General features: G+C 46.9%; 1 protein-coding gene across 1 annotated transcript in view; it reads right to left on the reverse strand.

The window, feature by feature from the left end:
* Nucleotides 1-1137: 1137 nt before the first annotated feature.
* Nucleotides 1138-20462, reverse strand: part of Mei1 (meiotic double-stranded break formation protein 1) — a 59631-nt gene continuing 40306 nt past the window's right edge. The window contains exons 21-31 of the mRNA XM_021183647.2: nt 19813-19978; nt 17603-17701; nt 14666-14776; nt 14215-14378; nt 11704-11785; nt 11365-11540; nt 4463-4544; nt 3970-4076; nt 2990-3121; nt 2710-2822; nt 1138-1309 (exon numbers count right to left, since the gene is read on the reverse strand). Coding sequence (XP_021039306.1) covers nt 1264-1309; nt 2710-2822; nt 2990-3121; nt 3970-4076; nt 4463-4544; nt 11365-11540; nt 11704-11785; nt 14215-14378; nt 14666-14776; nt 17603-17701; nt 19813-19978 — 1278 coding nt within the window. The 3' untranslated portion in view covers nt 1138-1263. The remainder of the gene's footprint in view (nt 1310-2709; nt 2823-2989; nt 3122-3969; nt 4077-4462; nt 4545-11364; nt 11541-11703; nt 11786-14214; nt 14379-14665; nt 14777-17602; nt 17702-19812; nt 19979-20462) is intronic.

Genomic DNA, 20462 nt, shown 5'->3' on the forward strand with positions numbered 1-20462 from the left:
TGCTCCTGACCAATGAGACCGGGCCGCGACCGCCGCGCTCCGCTGACCTCACTTCCGGCCCCGCCCCGCTGTGCTCCAGCGCGTGTAGCTGCAGCTGTCAGCCACGGCGGGGTCCTCAGAGAAGCCGTCGCCGGGCACGCTGCTGATCTCGGTTCTGGAGGAGTTGGAGGAAGTTAAGCTACGGATGGGGCCCTTACCCTGCTGAAAGCGCGTCAGCAAACCGCGGCCCGAAACCCTTGCTGCCCGGCGCTTTAAGCGTAGTGCCTGATGTCTCATCCGAGTCTATTTTAAACCTCAGCTCGCAAGATCCAAAGAACTTTTTAAGGAACCAGCAGAACCTATGGTAGTGCGGAGCACGGGCAACCCCTACTTGTCCATCCAGTCCACTGATTTCTAAACCAGAGTTCTTCCTCTGTTCGTAGACATTCTGTTTTGCTCCGGGGTAGGGATTGAGGGTGTCAGGACAGCTAGATCCGGGGAAGACCCGGCGGAGTGGCCAGTTAGGACGCAAAACCCAGGCTGGGCTGATACACAAACAGGTGTGGGCAGAGTTGTCTGCCAGTAGCCGGCGACCGTAGACGTTAAATGACCGTTGCCCACGTGAGTATAGAAAAGGGCTCTGGCTTGAGCCAGAGAGGCTGAAGTGGGTTTGATTTTATTCCCCCCTGAGATTTGTACCTCTTTCCATGTCCACTTGAGGTGAAGTGGTTTTCCAAAGTCCAACCACAAGGCTTGGGGCCCTTGATGTTGGGGCCTTCCCTGCTCAGAGGTTCTTCATGTTCTCTATGTACAACTATGAGGCACTTTGCACATGCTCCAGCCCCACCCCTTGGTTTTCTGAGACAGGGTTTCTCTGTGGCGCCCTGGCTGGCCTGGAACTCACTCTGTAGACCAGGCTGGCCTTGAACTCAGAAATCTGCCTGCCTCTGCCTCCCAAGTGCTGGGATTAAAGGCGTGTGCCACCACTGCCTGGCGCACATGCTCCTTAAATGCTCTCACTCTCCAGTCTGTCTCCATCATCTGCGGAAACAAGCCAGTGTCCAGCTGCGTAGCTGAGGAACAAGTCCCAGGAAGATGAGTTCAGAGTGAAAGTGCACACAGGAATGTTAATGCAGTATTTTATTTCCCAATCCCATTTCCACTGTGGAGTAAAATAGCTCCAGAGAAAGACTTGATATTGTAGTTTCCCCCCTCAACCATTATGCCCCGAATTTGTCTGCAGGTCTCATTGTTTTCTGTTTCTGCGCCTTTATGTCCTGAGGCTCAGCCTCTGATGTGAGCCAGGGAAACAGACACACCTCCGAGGCAGCTGGCATGAAACATGAGAGGAGAATAAAAGAGAAACAGAGCTGAAGGGGGAGGGGGGAGATATCACAGAACCCCAGAAGGGTAGCAATGGTCAGAGAAGAGCATGAATACTTCTAATATTGGTGGCACGGACTACAAAACTGGGACCAGCAGTTGGCATATAACAGAGAACTGTTCCATGAAAAGAGAAGATAGCCAGGGGAGTAGCCAGTAGGGCTAAGAAGCTCTCCTCTGGGGCTGGAGAGATGGCTCAGCAGTTAGGAGCACTGACTGCTCTTCCAAAAGTCCTGAGTTCAAATCCCACAACCACATGGTGGCTCACAACCATTCGTAATGAGATCTGATGCCCTCTTCTGGTGCATCTGAAGACAGCTACAGTGTACTTAGATAATAAATAAATCTTGAGGCCGGAGCAAGCCAGGCCCACCAGAGTGGTCAACCTTCATTCCCAGCCACCACATGATGGCTCATAACCATCAATACAGCTACAGTGTACTCATGTACATAAAAATAATTAAATAAGTCTTTTAAAAAAGGAAGTTCTCGGGCTGGAGAGATGGCTCAGCGGTTAAGAGCACTGCTCTTCCAGAGGTCCTGCGTTCAAATCCCAGTAACCACATGGTGGCCCACAACCATCCATAATGAGATCAGACACCCTCTTTTGGGGTGTCTGAAGACAGCTACAGTGTACTTACATATAATAAATAAACAAACAAACAAACAAACCAGGATTGAAAAAAAAGTTCTCCTGCGCACACACACACACACACACACCAGCACTACACACACACACACACCAGCACTATAATATTCTCAGCTTCCTAAGTGCTGGGATATACAGACTTGTGCTGTCATGACTGGTCTCAACCCTAGGTGTTTTTAGGGACTTACCAACCACTACTGCTCCTTACTTGGGCTGAGGAAAGCATACTTGTACTGGCTGATTTTTTGTGTCAACTTGATACAGGCTGAAGTTATCACAGAGAAAGGAGCTTCAGGTAAGGAAATGCCTCCATGAGATCCAGCTGTAAGGCTGAGAAGTGATCAAGGGGGAAGGGCCCATTTTGGGTGGTGCCATCCCTGGGCTGGCAATCTTCTATAAGATGGGTTCTTTAAGAGAACAAGATAAGCAAGCCAGAGGAAGCAAGCAACTAAGGAACATCCCTCCATGGCTTCTGTATCAGCTCCTGCTTCCTGACCTGCTTGAGTTCCTGTCCTGACTTCCTTTGGTGATGAACAGCAGCATGGAAGTGTAAGCTGAATAAACCCTTTCCTCCCCAGCTTGCTTCTTGGTCATGATGTTTGTGCAGAAATAGAACCCTGACTAAGACAATACTGCTACAGTCTCTGTGGCTTTGGTGATGTTGCCCAGGCCAAAGGCCCCAGGGCAAGAAAGGATACAGCATGTCTTGAAAGAGTGGCTGGGCTGGGAAGGTCGGGGAGCAAAGGCCTTCCAAAGATGATTGCAAGGTCTGGGTCATGTGTTGGTCATTTAGGAGACCCATGCTCTGGACCTGAAGGAGAAGGGACAGGAAAGTTATGCCCTTTCTAACTGTCCCCCACCTCCCATATTCTTTTGATTTCCCAGTGGCTTCAGTGGCCAGAGCTTCCACCTTCTGCAGAGAAGATGGTCCTGAGGGCCTGGCCTCATACAGCTACACAGCACCCTCTTTCCACTCACCTGCAGGAGGAAGCCATGCAGGGCCTGGAGTGTATCGTTTGAGAGAGTTGACAGGTCAACCAAAGCTGCACCTTGCAAAATAAGTCCCACCTCTTCACGTGAGAGGACACAGCTGCTCCGGTACTGCACAAACTAGCCCGGGAATAAAAGCCCCAAAAGCTCACAATTAGAGGAGACACCATTTCCTGTGGACTGCTGTAGCCAGCACTGAGATGGAAACTACTATTCTAAAGCCCAGAGGCTTGCTTTTAAGCTCTGCACCGGTGAGAGTGGGTGAGGTTGTCTCACAGGAGAAAAGGGCAGATAATGTAGACCGAGCTCATGAGAGAGCTGGCTTTAGGGACCTGGTCAGGCTCCCTCCTCCCCCAGCCTTGCTCTGCAAACTCATGGCCGAGATGAACTGTGTATGTTCCTTGTAACTCCTCTGTGTGCTCTTGGCTCTACTACTCTCGCTGTACCTCTGTAACACTGTTTCCTTCTGCCTATTATTACCCTTCAAGCCTCAAGACAGAATGGTCCCTACACTTCACACCAACCTCTGATTTAGTAGTGGGTGAGCTTTACTGTCACCCATGAGCCTGTTCTTGTGTTCCATATCCAACAAGAATTATTATGTGCCAAATACCCTATCATTCAAGACCTCACATTTAACTCTTCGTTTACCTGTCCGTTTAGAGTAAAGGACCTTGGGAAGCAGACCACAGGGTTCGTCAGCGTCCTCAGCACCTAGACCTGTCTGCCACATTACCACAGTCCCTGGCCATTGTTCATGACAGAAAGAAGAGAAAATGTGTCCTAAGGATAGATGCAGCTATTCACAGGAAATCCCTGGGCAGGTCTCCTGTAGGGGGTGAAGGTCCCACAACCCCTTCTGCTCTTTCAAGATGAGGGTCACCTGAAATACCGTCATGCTATGGGCCACCTCAGCAACACCCTGCTGATATAGCTTCCAGACACAGACCTCTCCTTTCTGCACTTACCAAGGTCATAAGTCTCAGTATCTCAGGTCTGAGGAAGGAATTCTCTCCAGCATCCAAGAGGGTGAACAGCAGAAACCGGTTCCAGGGCTGGGAGGCCACATGGAGTGCTGCAAGAAACATCAGTCCTCAGTTGGTTAGTGCTGTTCTCCCAGAGACCCAGGAGCGCGCCTGAGAAGAGCTTTTCCTATTGGCTTAAAAAAAAAAAATGGACAGACTGGGTTCATGCCTTGGACTTCAGACCACCCATATGGACTCTCAGGGAGAGTCTATCACATGACTGTAGGTCATGGAAGTGGGCAACCAGAAGGTCTCTGCTACTTAAAAGCAGGGTGACCAGCGTAGGTCACTTGAATGCTCTGATCCTCAGTGTCCACATCTGACGACAGACATGGCAGTGTCCTCTGCAGTCTTGTCAAATCACTGGGACGGTAAGATAACGGGCCGATTCCCTCTGATCTTGATCATGGGAGGATGAGAAAATAGAGGTTTCTACCAATGTCCGGGCTCCTCGCATGCAGGTAATCGAGCAAGGCTTCTAGACAGCCAATACAAGCTTGAGATAACAGAGGGTCTTTCTGGAATAAAACAAAACAGAACAGAATTAGAGTCAGGAATTTTTTTTTAATTTTTCTGAGACATGTAGTCCAGGCTAGCCTCCAAGTCTATCATCATCATCATCATTATCCACACACTCACACTCACACATTTTTAGTTTTAACAAAGACATACTTGTTTTTCAGTTATTAAGGTTTCAGTTTTTCAGATATGGAATATAGTCCTGTAGATAATATTAAATGCTTGTTAGAGTCATTGGTCATGAACAGAGCACAATGCTTATATTAAGTAACATACTTTGTGCAGCATTTTTTTTTTCCTTAAACAGGTATCATATGCCTGGCTCATGGAGATTCTACTGTGTAGATCAGGTTGGCCCCAAACTGTGGCAACCCTCTTGCTTCTGCGTCCCAAGTGCTAAGATTAGGGAGCCAACGTGACACATAGCTGTAACAAACTGGTTTTTTTTTCTAGTCTAGTTACATTTACCTTTTGTTGTTTGGTTGGTTTTTGTTTTTCCAAGACAGAGTTTCTCAGTGTAACAGAGCCATGGCTATCCTGGACTTGATTTGTGGACCTGGCTGGCCTCCAACTCAGAGAGATCCACCTGCCTCTGCCTATCAAGGGCTGGGATTAAAGGGTGTGTGCCCCACGCCCAGCACATTTGCCTTTTCAAAAAAATTGTTTACTTCACATCCCAACCATTTTCCCCTCCCTCCTGTCCTCCCAGTCCCTTCCCCCCCACCTCTGCTGTCCTGCATCCTTTAGGAATGGGGAGTCCTCCCATGGATATCAACCAGCCTTGGTATATCAAGTTGCAGTAAGACTTGGCTCATCTACTGAGGCTAGAAGAGGCAGTCCAGTCGTGGGAAAAAGTTCCAAAGGCAGGCAACAGGGTCAGAGACAGTCCTGCTCCTGCTGTTAGGAGTCCCATATAAAGACCAAGCCACAACTGTGTAACAAACTTTTAAAAAAAGATTTATGCCAGGCGTGGTGGTGCACACCTTTAATCCCAGCACTTGGGAGGCAGAGGCAGGCGGATTTCTGAGTTCGAGGCCAGCCTGGTCTACAAAGTGAGTTCCAGGACAGCCAGGGCTATACTGAGAAACCCTGTCTCGAAAAACCAAAAAAAAAAAAAAAAAAAAAAAAAAAAAAGATTTATTTACTTCCACTTTTATGTGCATAAGTGTTCTGCCCATATGTATGTCTATGCACTACATGTGTGCCCAGGGCCCTCAGAGCCTAGAAGTGGGTGTTATAGCCCATAGAAGTGGAGTTATAAATGGTGTAGCTGCTGGTCCTCTGCAAGAGTAGCCAGTGATCTTAACCACTGAGTCATCTCTCTAGCCCCCAAGAATATATATATATATATATATATACACACATATATGTGTGTGTATATATATGTATATGTATATATATATATATGTATATGTATATGTATGTATATATGTATGTATGTATGTATGTATGAGAGCATACCATGTGCATACAGTACCCACAGAGACCAGAAAAGGGTGTTGTATCTCTGAGAACTGGAGTTACAGATGGTTGTCAGTAGCCATGTGAGTTCTGGAAACTGAACCCAGGTTCTCTGCAAGGGGAGGGAGTGCCCTTAAGCACTGATGTCTCCCTAATCCCCTAACTTGCCTTTCTTGAAAGAGTTCTTTTTTCTCAGAAAAGGAAACGGACCTTAGGACCAACTAAAAGATTCATCAATTAGACACCAGAAGATGTCACAATGTGTCTAAACCAGCAGGTGTCAATTTTTTTTTTTTTAAACATCTGAATCTTTTATCAAACGAAGTTTTAAACTCTAACAAACCACACTCCAGATGGAGAGCTGGCTCAGCAGTGAGGATCACTCACTGGCTGTTGTTCTAGAAGACCCGGGTTCAATTCCCAGCACCCACATGACAGCTCACAACTGTCTGTAACTCCAGTTTCAGGGGATATGTTACTCTCACATATACATACATGCAGACAAAACACCATGTACATAAAATAAAAATAAATAATTTAAAATAAAGCACACGCAAAAAAAAATCACTATGACCATTCAGTAGGGAGACACAACACAAGTAAACAGTAACCAGGACACTCGCCAAGAGCCGAGATTAAGAAGACTGATGCTCCTGTGAACCTTTCTGAAGTTCTCTCTGCTCAACGAGGGAACTGGCAGAAGAATCGGAATGACTTAGAGTGTGAGGCTCACGTGCCATTGTGGGATTAAGAATGGAGGAATCGGGACTTGGTCCTGCCTGCTCTGAGCAGTGGCCAGCGGTGCCCAGGCACCGACAGTGGAGAGGCAGGATGTGCTATGACAGATAATGGTGGAGTGAAAAAACAGATCAGTGTCTGTGAAGGATCATGGAGGGGACATGAGTGACACTGGGGAGGCAGAGGCAGGTAGATCTCTGTGAGTTCGAGGCCAGCCTGGTCTACAGAGTGAGTTCAAGGACAGCCAGGGCTACACAGAGAAACCTTATCTCAAAAAGCCACATGACCAAACAACCAAATACAAAAGGCATATATATGTTAAAACCCATACAGTTGTACAGTTACAATTGGTGAACTTTAGAATTGAGAGTTGAATCTGAATAAAGATGATTTTCGTTCTTTTTTTTTTTTTTTTTGGCTTTTTGGCTTTTTGGCTTTTTGGTGATAGATTTGTTCTATGTAGCCCAGGTTGATCTCAATTTTCAATCTTCCTGCTATGGAATGAGATTACACACTCAATTAAAACTGTTTTGTTTTGAAATGGGGTCTTGCACACAGCTAGGCTGGCCTGGTGGTTGATGACTAAGCAGCTGAGCGTGCCCTTGAACTTCTGAACCTCCTGCTGCCTGCATCGGGATTGCAGATGTTCTACCACACCTAATTTATGGCTTTATATACATGAGCCAAGCACTGGGACAACTATGCCATTTCCCAGAGAAGGCTTAGTTTTAAAAGTTACTTCCTTTATTTGGAGGAAAGGTGCGTGCATGTCACAAAGTACCTGTGATGGTCAGAGGACAACTTGCTGGAGTCAGTTATCAGACTCGGTGGCAAGAGCTCCTATGTCCTGAGCTATCTAGTTGGTCGGTAAAAGCAAACTTAACAAAAATCTTATACTCTATTAATTAGACAGTGGCACAGCAGGTTGGCTGAGGGCATGGGGCAGATGTGGCTGAATCCTTGTTTAGTCTCAAATCAGCTGCATGACTCTGGGCAACTTTCTCTGTCCTGCTGAATGGGGCTGAACAGATTATCTGTGGGTTTTGTTATAATTATTCTTTTCTTTTTAATGTGTATGGGTGTTTTGCCTGTATATATGTCTGTGAACCACACACATGCCTGGTACCTGTGGAGGCCAGAAAAAGGCATCAGATCCCTTAGAACTGGAGTTACAGAGGGTTGTGCTCACACATTTTAGCATATGGGCACCAGCAATGAAACTTGGATCTGTTGGAAGAGCAGCCAGGGCCTTACCTGCTAAATCAGAGGTTCTCAACCTGTGGGGGCTCAATCCATTTGGTGGTGGTGGTGGTGTCACATACCAGATATTCTGCGTATCAGATATCTACATCATGACTCATAATAGCAGGGAAGTTACAGTTATGAAGTAGCGACAGAATAATTTTATGGTTGGGGGTCAGCACAACATGAGGAGCTGTGTTACAGAGTTGCAGCATTGAGAAGGCTGAGAACCACTGTGGTGAACCATCTCTCCGGCGCCTTCTGAAGCTTTTAAAAAGGGCCTTCATCTGTGCGCCTTGCCAGACTTTCAGATCATGGAATAAGCCCATTCTCACCCTAAATCCCAGCTATGTTGTGCTATGGTGTTAACAGCATCAAAGCTGATATTTGGCGGTTGAGAAGATGGTAAGGCCCTTGCTGTGTCCATCACAGGACAAGCTAATAACTAGCAGGTGATCTCCCGGAGATGGTCTGCTTCGGATTATAATCAGCGACAGATTTGCTCAGTAGGAAAGGCCCAAGAGAATTAATTTTAGGAAAGATTCCTGCTATTAACATGCTTTTACTGTTACTATATAATATATATAACAATCACTTAGGTATTAGCCCATCCTTTTGAGCAGATCTCTGCAGATCTATGAAGATGTACTCTCTTGTAGTTATGCTATATAGACAAATAGATGTCTTCTTAGTTCTTAATGATGATCCTATAAGAATTCCTAAAATTATATCAGTGATTATTAAGTTCTTTTAGAGTATAACTGCTATTAGATCCTTTTCTAATAGTCAAAACTGTAATGAGTACTCTGTCAGTCTCCCATGTGTCACCAGTTAATTGTCTCTTAGATAGTAACCAGACTTTCTCCTACCCAGAGCACATTCCAAGAGGTTGTAAAACAATTAACCAAAGGTCATAAAAAGGGAACTAGTGATTTATTACAGGTGCGAACACAGAAGATAAAATATTGACTGGGTTTATCTATACAAAACTTCACTAATAACTAAGTTATGGTTTTAAACCTTCAGTGAACCTGTGGAGCCGAGATAGGTGATGGATGTTTAGCTTGATAATCACTCCTAATGGATATGCATGGTACACATACATTATCTGTTGAAAACTTCTATTTCAATTTATGGTTCGATTTTACGTGTGAATTTGTGATGAACTTTTTAACATGTGATCACGTGTTCTGAAAGATGTGTAAGTGTTGAGGAAAAAGAGAAGAGTCAGAAGAACTGAGCAGAGAGGGAACTGGGCTGAGGAGAAGCTTTTAGAACGGAACTCAGGAAGAACTTAGAAGTAAAGGCATAGCGTTGGGAGAAAAGGCATCGAGAGTAAGAGCAGTATTGTGACATCAGAGCAGGAGGAGAGAGCAAGATTGGAAGAATGCAGAGGGGAATAACTTAGAAATTATACATGACATTTTAAAAAACTAAGAGAGTAATGTGCAGAATGCAGAGGGAAAGAGAAGAAGAAGAAGAAGAAGAAGAAGAAGAAGAAGAAGAAGAAGAAGAAGAAGAAGAAGAAGAAGAAGAAGAAGAAGAAGCTACAGAGAGCAGAAGAAGCAGGCAGGCTTCTCCTTACCATGGGGACAGACTAGGTCTTTTCTTAATAACAAGGCAGGCTTAGTCTTATTAAAAGGAACAAAGCTTTTTTTTCTTACAAACGTGGGTTTAACTCACTTAGCATTAAAAGGGCAGAAGCCTTTTCTTCCTCTATACAATAAAGACTGGAGCTCACTTTTCATCCAGAATGAGGGAGTTCTTTCTGCTCTGCTGCTTGGTCTTTTGCTCCATGTGCATATGTAAGTATGGATGTGTGTGTAAGTCTGTAATTGTGAGAATGTTTGTGTGTGTGTGTGTGTGTATGAGTATGTAACTGTGAAAATGCATGCAAGCTGGACCCAACTGGTTTGAATAGAAATGTATAAATGCACATGCGTGAATCTATATATGAACTTATGTGAGTTTATGCATATTTGCTTATGTAAAAGTTTTTGCTTGGGACTGGTAGATGGCTTAGTGGGTAAGAGCACTGACTGCTCTTCAGAAGGCCCTGAGTTCAAATCCCAGCAACCACATAGTGGCTCACAACCACCCGTAATGGGATCTGATGACAGCTATAGTGTACTTATGTATAATAATAAATAAATCTTTTAAAAAAAAAGTTTTTACTTTTGTGAGTGTTATTCTTCTCTTCTGGTTCCATAGAAGGGCTACACAGAGACACTGTCTTGAAAACAAAACAAAACAAAACAAAACAAAAACTTGGAGGTAGATGTCACCTGAGGACATGGGGTTGACCTGTGCTTCCACAGATACAAATGTGGGCACACGGGGCCAGGGTTCCTGTACACACTCTTTCTCTCTCTCTCTCTCTCTCTCTCTCTCTCTCTCTCTCTCTCTCTCTCTCTCTTTTTCTGGAGAGAGAGAGAGAGTTAGTTGATGGTTTTGTCTAATCTGATTTTTGAGTCAGGGTCTCACTATTCAGTCTTGGCTGTCCTAGAAGTCACTATGTAGACCAAGTTGACCTCAAACTCAGAGATCTGCCGGTGTGACTCTACCTCCTGAGTGCTGGCTCAGTCCTTGATTCCTGGACTGGAGACAAGAGGCTCTTCAGAAATCCCCAAGAGCAGCGGTTTCCAACCTTCCTAACTCTGCAACCCTTTAATATAGTTCCTCATGCTGTGGTGACCCCCACCATAGAGTTGTTTCGTTGCTGCTTTATAATTTTGCTACTTTTTAAAAAAGATTTATTTATTATTATATCTAAGTACCCTGTAGCTGTCTTCAGACACACCAGAAGAGGGTGTCATATCTCATTACGGATGGTTGTGAGCCACCATGTGGCTGTTGGGATTTGAATTCAGGACCTTCGGAAGAGCAGTCAGTGCTCTTAACTACTGAGCCATCTCTCTAGCCCATTTTTGCGACTGTTATGAATTGTAATGCAAATATCTGATATGCAGCCCCTCAAAGGGGTCTTGACCCACAGGTTGAGAACCACTGCTTCAGACCTTCAGCATCAGAATGGGCCTGTGGAGGTATCCAGCTTCACAGCTTAAGTACTCATTGATTCTCAGCCTCTCCAGGATGGAGACAGGCACAGTTGGAATCAGAACTGTATCATGCATGCCAATCTGACAGACTCCTTTTATGGCATATTTATTCTGTCTGTTCTGTTCCTCTAGAGATCTCCAATACAAAATCCGTGAACTCCTGGTCTCCTGCCGCCACCTCCCAAATGCCGGGATTTCAGCTATGTGACACAAAGGCCGCTCTGACAGAAGCGCTAGTCTCCCGAGAGGAAGTCATCTTTTCCATTGTTCTGAGAACAGGAGTTCCCATTGCCAGGGGCCCCCTCAGCGACAGCCTTACCTGTACCAAGAGGTTCTGGAGCCCAATTAACAGGGCTAGCACTTGTGACTTTCCCAGTGGAGCTAGGACAGCATCCTCAGGAGTTGACAGCGGTTGATCCCCTGAGGGTACCAAGACCACCAAGGCAGAGGAAAAGCTTTGTTGTAAGGCTGTCCGCAGGAATCGTAGGATGGCAGCTGGAAACATAAGATTTCTGACACTAAGATCTTCCTCTTTCCCCATCCTCTGTCCAGGCGGAGAAGCAATGCTGATAAACAGTTATGGCCCGGGTGGGTGGTCCTATCTCAGAATCTAGGGGAAAGGTGTTTTTTTATTCCTACTGGGAAGTCCATACGGTACCTGACAGCAATGCAGACATCTTCTTTGGAAAGCTGAGAGCCTTCAATACTTGGTTCAGTTCCACAGATAATGTCTGATGGACCTGGCGGAGAAGGAGAAAGGGCTCCATCCAATCAGTGTTCTCGGAGTGTGGACAGAAAATATCCTGGCTCACTTCCTATTGCACCTGTTGTTACATCAAGACAGGGAGGTGACACAGAGCCCTCTGAGGCTTCCTGCTCTGCTGTCAGGAGTGTAAGGAGGGCATAAAGCCTACCTAGAGAACCGACTCCTCTCTGAAGCTTCCGTAGCCTCACCTGCCGCTCTGGCTCTCTTCACCTAACTCAGAAGACCAAGAGTCCCACAGACCAAATCAAAATCTTGGCTCTAGCCAAGTGTGGCACCTCATGCCTATCACCCACTCGAGAGGGAAGGGTTGCAAGTCTGAGGCCAGCCTGAATTACAGAATGAATTGCTATATAATACAAGGAAAGAAATGCTGGCTCGTCAGGCAGTGGTGACACATGCCTTTCGTCCCAGTGCTTGGAAGGCAGAGGCAGGCGGATCTCTGTGAGTTTGAGGCCAGTCGAGCCTACAGAGCGAGTTCCAGGACAATGAAGTCTACACAGAGAAACCCTGCCTCAGAAAAAGAAAGAAGGAAGGGAGGGAGGGAGAGAAGGAGGAAGAAAGATGGATGCATGCATGCTGGCTCTGCTACTTGTCAGCTGTGAGGCTTAGGTAAGTCACTGGCTCTCTCTCCACTTGCCTAGCTTTCTTCGTCCATGAAACAAACTACTTTCACATCCTCTCCAGTTATCTGGAGACCGGCTCCGGAGCAGCATAAGTGCATGCCACTAGTCTGGACTGGGGAGCTAGACGCGGGCAGATGCAAAGCCAGTCTGTTCCGCTCACCTCCACCAAGATCTGTCAGAGGGCAGGAACTACTACTCTCTTGGCTCATAATCAAGCACAAAGAAATTTTTTAAACATCCTAGACTGGATGGGAGATGGGTAGGGACAGGTCCTGAGCTGGGCAGACGCTGGTTGCCAGGCCCAGTCAAGAAGGAAGAAAGGTGAGGCAGGCTTCTACTAGACTAGTCACTATGGAAGTGTGAGTGGCTCAAGCTACTCTCAGGAAAAACAAAAACAAAAACAAAAACAAAAAAAAAAAAAACAGGCAAGGTTTCTGTTCTGAATCAAGCATGGAACAGTCACTCTAACTATAAAATCACATTTGGGAAGTAGAAGCAGAAGGGTAAGAATTGAAAGGCCAGAATTGGCTACTTAGCAAATCAGAGGCCTGTCTGGGCCACATGATACCCTATCTCAATAAAATAAAAAAATAAGAGACAGGCATGGTTATACATGCCTTTAATCCCACCATTCCAGTGGCAGAGGCAAGCAGATCTCTCTGTGAGCAACCCAATCTACATAGACAGCTCCAGGACTACATAGAGGAGTCCTGTCTCAATAAATAAATAATAAATAAACAAAAATCAACCCTAGGCCATACCCTGTAAGGTCTTCCACAGCACATAACTGCCATAGTTTGTCACCAACACAAGAGCCAAAACTGACTTCCCTTCTACGTAAGGAACTGTGTGGCCACTGTGGGCATGGCTGGGTGCTTTGGGAATGCCTTGGGAGATCAGGGGTGGTTTCTGTCCCTGCAAGCTAGTCTTGGGGAAGGGACATCTGAATATGAAATAACCAAGGACAGAGCTCACAAAAGGCTTGGCATGGCGAGGTCCTTCAGAAGGAAATGAGGCTTTGTATTTGTCCCCTGCTGTCCTGTTCCCTGCACTCACCTCCAACAGTGACAATGACAGCTAACTACATGTGGCACTTCACATCTTGCCACTGGGAACAACAAGGTCACAGCTGGCTCCTGCCTTCTTGTCTAAACCGATCTATTTTTTCAGCCCCTCGATCTGGCCACACATGCCAGCTTATCCCTAAATATATGTCCCACGTCCTAAAGTTGTCCATTTTTATGTCCTTGCTCAGGGTGTACTCTCCTCCCTGGAGCATCTTTACCCACCACCTTTGTGAAGTACAGTTTTACTTTAAGGCTCTACTGAGAAAAACACATCCCCCAAGGGTAGGGCAAATACTATAGTCTGATACGCAGGCGATCCGTTTGTATTAAAACTACGCTGTCAGGCCAGGTGTGGTGGCACACGCCTTTAATCCCAGCACTCGGGAGGCAGAGTCAGGTGGATTTCTGAGTTTGAGGCCAGCCTGGTCTACAGAGTGAGTTCTAGGACAGCCAGAGCTACACAGAGAAACCCTGTCTCGAAAAAAGCGCCCCCCCCCAAAAAAAACCCCAAAACAAAACAAACTACACTGTCGATAACCCTGACTCCCTTGCTTCTCACCTGTGGGTAAGAACACTGAAACCCACAATAGTTAATTAAATATTTTGCCAAGGTCACACATCTAATATGCCTCAGAACTGGGAACAGACCTCGGAGGCTAGCCACTTCTTGCAGCTCCACCCCATGACCCGAAGACATGGCGCCAGATACAAACCTGCAAATTGCCATTGTGCTGCTGGGCAGAGAAGGAGGCAATGAGCAGCCAGGCAGAGCAGAGCAGTGGTGTCCTTGGGGAGGAGCCTGTTTCTGTCCAGGTGAGGGCCAGCATCTTCTCCAGGAGCTCAAGCAAGGCTGTGCTGCTCAGCAGGACAGCAGCAGCTGCAGGCAGGAGAGGAAGGGGCGGCCATCTAGCTTCATGTCCCTATGGGTTGAGTACCCGGTAGGGCCTCGAGCATATAAATACAAACAAGTGGATCATCAAAGGGACCTAAGGCACTTCGCACATTGACGAATGACAGACTATTAGAATTGGAGAGCTCTATCATCATCACATAGACTCCTAGATTTTTTTTTAAGAAGAAAAAGCCAAGGGTACCAAGGACACCCCCCCACACACACACACACACACAACGTCCTCTTCAATGACTCTGCCTGGGTCCCTGTACCTCTTTTCTGGCTACTGGGTGTGGTCTGATGAAGACTCCAATACAAGAAGTTGAAGGAGGGCTGCAGGATGTCCACATGTGCAGGGCTGCACTTCCCACACAGCATGCTCACTGAAAGAAACAGAGTTCACAGGTAGTCTGTGCACAGCGCTCTACACTTTAAGTACTCTTGCACATTGCACAGGAGGAAAGACAGTGGTGTGTATATGCTCAGCCCAGGGAGTGGCACTATTAGAAGGGGTGACCTTGTTGGAGTGGGTGTGTCATGGTGGGCTTGGGCTTTAAGACCTTCACCCTAGCTGCCTGGAAGCCAGTATTCTGCTAGCAGCCTTCAGATAAAGATGTAGAACTCTCAGCTCCTCCTGTACCATGCCTGTCTGGATGCTGCCATGTTGCCATCTTGATGATAATGGACTGAGCCTCTGATCCTGTAAGCTAGACCCAGTTAAATGTTGTCCTTTATAAGACTTGCCCTGATCATGGTGTCTGTTCACAGCAGTAAAACCCTAACTAAGACAGACAGTGACAGGAGTGAAGTCGGAACAAAGTCATATGCTCACACCTTCAGTCTGCACCGGCCACATAAACACCCACAACCAAAGGGCACTGAACACACAGTTATGTGTTTTCTTGTCAAGGGAAGCCTCTCACTGTGCGTGTGTCAGCCTGCTACCTTAGCTCTGATCTTCATTCCCTAAGACCATCCAGCCTCTTAACTATCCTAGCAAAGGAGCAGCTGCTGCATCCCCCAGGGAATTCTGGGATGCTGGACAGACAATCCCCTGTCCTTGGCTATCCTCACCCCTTTCTTCTTCCTTCCATCCACACTCCCTGTTTTGTTTTTTTTTTAAGACAAGGCTTCATGTATCCTGGACTAATCTCAGATTCACCACTTTGCTGATGATGGTATGAGCCCCTATGATGCTCCTGCTTCTTTCTGCCTTCCAAGTGCTGGGATTCCAGGTGCACACCACCACGCTTTTGCTTTTGCTATATAGTCCTAGTTGACCTTGAATTTACAGTCTTCCTGCCTCACCTACAGAATTCTATGGTTATAGGCAGACACCATTACATGTGCCATGTTCTCTTCCTGTATCACTGCTTTCTGCCTAAGTTGACTCCTATTCAGCCACCGAACTTCAGATCGGGGTCTCTAGTGTTGTAGCTTTCCTGAGTTGCCTATGCTAGGGCAGAACTCCCTCCTTCTCCTCCTTGAGAGACAGGGTTTCTCTATGTAGCTGTGGCTGTCCTGGAACTCACTACGTAGATCAGACTAGTCTTGAACTCACAGATCCTTCTGCCTCTGCCTCCTAAGTCCTGGGATTAAAAGAATACACTACCACGCCTGGTTAGAACGTTTCAATGATGCTGTTATCTTTAAGTCATTTATATTCTTAATTCCTGTAAATGCACTGGCTGACCTTTTTGTGGTCTGTGCCCTATCTGAGCCTGAATAGACATTTTCTTACATTCCCCCAGGAAGAGGAATACAGCATCATAAACGTTATAGAACCAAAGATTCAGGGAAGAACAACTGCATGGTCTCTGCTAAAGATGGTAAGATATACGATTAAGCATCTGAAGGTGGAGCATCCGTGGAGAAATTCCAGGGTAGCCATCTTTCCCCACACAGGGCAGCAGGCCTCCTTGACGATGCATGTGAGTACAGGGACAGCCGCCAGGAACAGATGACAGGCCAGACAGCACACTACAATCCCTGAAGACACGCATGGCACAAGAATACAGGGGGCTGTGGTGGGGTGAATGAGTATTTTAGACAGAAGTGCCATGAGTTGGCTCGGTGTGTATAAGCACCTGCCACCGGGACTGATAACTTAAGCTCGTCCCCTAGAGCCTACAAGAAGATGGAGGGAGGGAACCGGCTCTACAGTTATCCTCTGACCTCCACACACGTGCTGTAGCATGCCTGGGCCACATGCACTTCATACACACACCAGAGAGTAATAATGATTTTTATCATGCACAGATCTCCCTCCAGCACCATATAGACACAGGGTCTAGAGCTGCCTTCAGTGATTCTTATGAATCCTTTGAGGAAACCTCAGCCCTGGAGAGGGAAATCCTACCCTGCAGCCAGAAGACCTAAATCCATAGTCACTGATGATGTCATTTATTTCAACTCATTTCAGCTTTCCTCAGTGTGCTTATTGGTGCCACCTGTGAACTGGTGGCTACATTCACAGGCAGTGAAAGGTCCCAGTCAGGTCTGGGTTATGGGTGAGAGAGACAGACAGAAGTCTATTATACTCAGTGGCTGAGAACACACTTGCTGTTGACCTGAGTTCAGTCCTCAGATCTCAGTGGAGGAATGTCACAAACTTCTGCAAGCTTTCCTCTGACCTTCTCAAGCATGCCACAGCGCACACACACGCACGCATACACACGCACACACACACACAAATAAAAAAAGAAAATACTTTAGAAGAGAAAGACTCCCAGAGAGCTGTGAACTGGATGATCAGAGACCCGAGTCAGCGATGAAACAAGGAAGATACCATGACCTGACCCAGACTGTATCCAGAAGGCCTTTGTTAGTCCAGCACTGCACATTTGCCCGAATATATATTTGTATCTCAATCCTACATGGGAGGATGCTCCATTCAGACCTATGGGCTTAGCACAGGCAAGGTGGCTGTTCACACAGCTGTTCACTAACAGTGTGCTTTCTGACTTCACTAGAGCTTGTACCTATAATACCCCATTGTTGGTTTGTTGGTTTGGGCTTTTGTTGGCTTGTTTGTTTGTTTGTTTGTTTGTTGGCTGGGTCTCTCTGAGTATTCCTCTACAATGAGCAGAGGGTGCTGAAAGACACCCCCAGGAACAGGCTGATTCGGTTCACATCTTCTGAGGGAACAGAATGCCATCACACTCCGCCCCAGGCCCATGCGCACGGTGTGTCTCAAGCGGCCAAGGCACCTTGATGAAGCAGCTTCATGGCCATGCTGTCCAGCTCTTGTTCTGACTCATTCCTCATCTGCACCAAGGACAGGAGGTTCAGCAGCAGCGGCAGGTTCCCTGAGGCACAGGAATGGGCTGCTCAGAGAAGAAAGCTGAGTCCACCCACAGGTCAGACCCTCCCTGACACAGACAGCCCTAAGTGACTCTATTCTGAATGGAAAATCAATCTGGTGGCTTGCTGAGATTCATCCCTGCTCCCAGACGTCTTCCTTCTCGTGGGAGACAGTAGTAGCTGAACTGCTGGAGGCCATCTCTGAGTGGCTATCGGGAATCCATTATTTCACTAAAGTACATTAAAAACACCCGAGACGGGGACTTTTATTCCTACTTCTCACAAAGTTCCCCCAGCTAGGGCAAGGCAAGGTGTTGGGCTCTGAAAGTTTGTAAGCCCCCACTATCCTACGCTCAAATCCTAACCTCCAATATGATTCTTAAGAAGCGGGGCTACTGACAGTCAATTGGGTCATAAGATGCAGCCACCATGAATAGGATTAGTACCCACAAAATGTCTCCAAAGTCCTGGTCACTTGTCCTTTCTACCACAGGAGGATTACAAGATGTCTGAACAGAGTGGATTCTCACCAGATATCAAACCTGCTGGTATCTGGACTCTGGATTTCCCAAGAACTGTTAGTAATAACCTACTGCTCATGAGTCACCTAACTTATGGTACTCTGTGAAAACCACCGAGTCAGACAATGCCAGGGTTTCTCTGTGTAGTCCTGGCTGTCCTTGAACTTCCTCTATGGACCAGGCTGGCCTCAAACTCAGAGATCCTCCTGCTTCTGCCTCCCAGGTGCTGGGAGGGATTAACTGTGTGTGCCACCACCACCACCTGGTTACACTTAAAAAAAAAATTATTAGCTGGTTGGTGGCGGCACACGCCTTTAATCCCAGCACTCGGGAGGCAGAGGCAGGTGGATTTCTGAGTTCGAGGCCAGCCTGGTCTACAGAGTGAGTTCCAGGATAGCTGGGGCTATACAGAGAAACCCTGTCTTGAACCCCCTGCCAAAGCCACCCACCCATACATACATACATACATACATACATAGGACTATGTAACCTGGCTGTCCTGAAATTCACTATGTAGACCAGGTTAACCTTAGACCCATGGAGACATGCCTGCCTCAGTTTCTCCAGTGCTGCCACATATGGCCTACAATCTTTAAATTTTATTTGTTGTTGTCATTATTGCTATTATTGGTGGTGGTGGTGGTGGTGTGTGTGTGTATGACATGGGGCACAACAGCACACTTGTGGGGATCACAGAACTTCATGGAGTCTGCTCTCTCCTTGCACCTTGACATGGGTTCCAGGATTGAAACTGGGCTTGGGGAACTGGTGGTCAGCAGCAAGTGCTTTACCTGCTGAGCTGTCTCCCGGGCCCAGAGCTTACGGTAAGCAGTTCTATCACCCAGTCACATGTTGTTTTCCCTAGGAACGAAGGGCTGGGTTTCTTAAGACAACATTCTTCTTTCAGGACTGGACTTGGGAGCCATAGCCTCTTGCCATTTGCCCTTGATGGCTCAGAAATTTATTTTTATAAAATCAGATTCTTCCTAGCTAGGCAGTGGTGGCACACACCTTTAGTCCCAGAACTCTGGAGGCAGAGGCTGGCAGATCTCTGAGTTCGAGGCCAGCCTGGTCAGAGCCAGTTGTGGCGGTACATACCTTTAATCCCAGCACTCAGAAGACAGAGGCAGGTGGCTCTCTATGAATCTGTGGCCAGCCTGCTCTGTATGAGACCTTCCCTCAGAAAACAAAACCAGGATCAGATTCTCAACAGAAAAGAATTTCCAGCCTCTTTAAAAATAGCTGATGACAAATGAACCTCAATTTTGAGTTTCTTCATACTGAAAAGCCAGGACTTTTTTTTTTTTTCTGGGACTGGTAGCGCATCCTGGATCTCACTGGGGATTCAACACATCACAGATCCACCCTACTCCCACAGCCCTGCTGGGTCCCCAGCCTCCCCCAGATTCCACTTTCTTCTTCCCTCTGGGAGTCACCATTTTTGTGACAAACAGCTCTGGGCACATACTGTGCAGGGTAGGGACTGGCCTCGTTTTTCTTCTGTTACAAAACCTGATTCTCTTTCTTAGAGCACACGTCACCAAAATAAGTAACAGCCTATTCCACATGTCAAGATGCGTCCAAGGCAAACTGACCTCCTGAGCTGGATGCTCCATACTCCACCAGGAGGCGCTGCAGGATGAGCAGGAAGTGGCCTCGGATGAGGCCACCCACCTTGACATCCTCATTCTCCCGAAGGAACGCCCTCAGGACAATGAGGACCTTGCGGGCTGTATCCACGGGGCTGGAATAGACCAGGTCCTGAGAAGAGAAGGAAGCCAGGGCTCAGAGAGCACACAGCCAGGGGCCGACAGACAATGCAAGAGAGAGGGGCAGGAAAAGAACCTAGGATAACGGTTTCACAGCGGCTGGGTGGAATCTCACTCAGCACCTAATTCTGTAACAAAGTCTCTGGGAGGATGCACTAATCCCTCACAAATCATGGAGGACAGTCCCAGCCTGTTACGTCAAGAAGCAAACGGAGGAGCCGGGCGTGGTGGCACACGCCTTTAATCCCAGCACTTGGGAGGCAGAGGCAGGCGGATTTCTGAGTTCGAGGCCAGCCTGGTCTACAAAGTGAGTGCCAGGACAGCCAAGGCTACACAGAGAAACCCTGTCTCGAAAAACCAAAAAAAAAAAAAAAAAAAAAAAAAGAAGCAAACGGAGGCTCGGGGACATTACGTGACATGCCAGAGGTCACATAAAGCCAGTAAGTGGTACCCAGGATGTGAACATGGGTCTCTGG

This window comes from Mus caroli, unplaced genomic scaffold (assembly GCF_978045245.1).
Source record: "Mus caroli unplaced genomic scaffold, Mus_caroli_1 scaffold_16, whole genome shotgun sequence".
NCBI classification, from domain to species: Eukaryota; Metazoa; Chordata; class Mammalia; order Rodentia; family Muridae; genus Mus; species Mus caroli.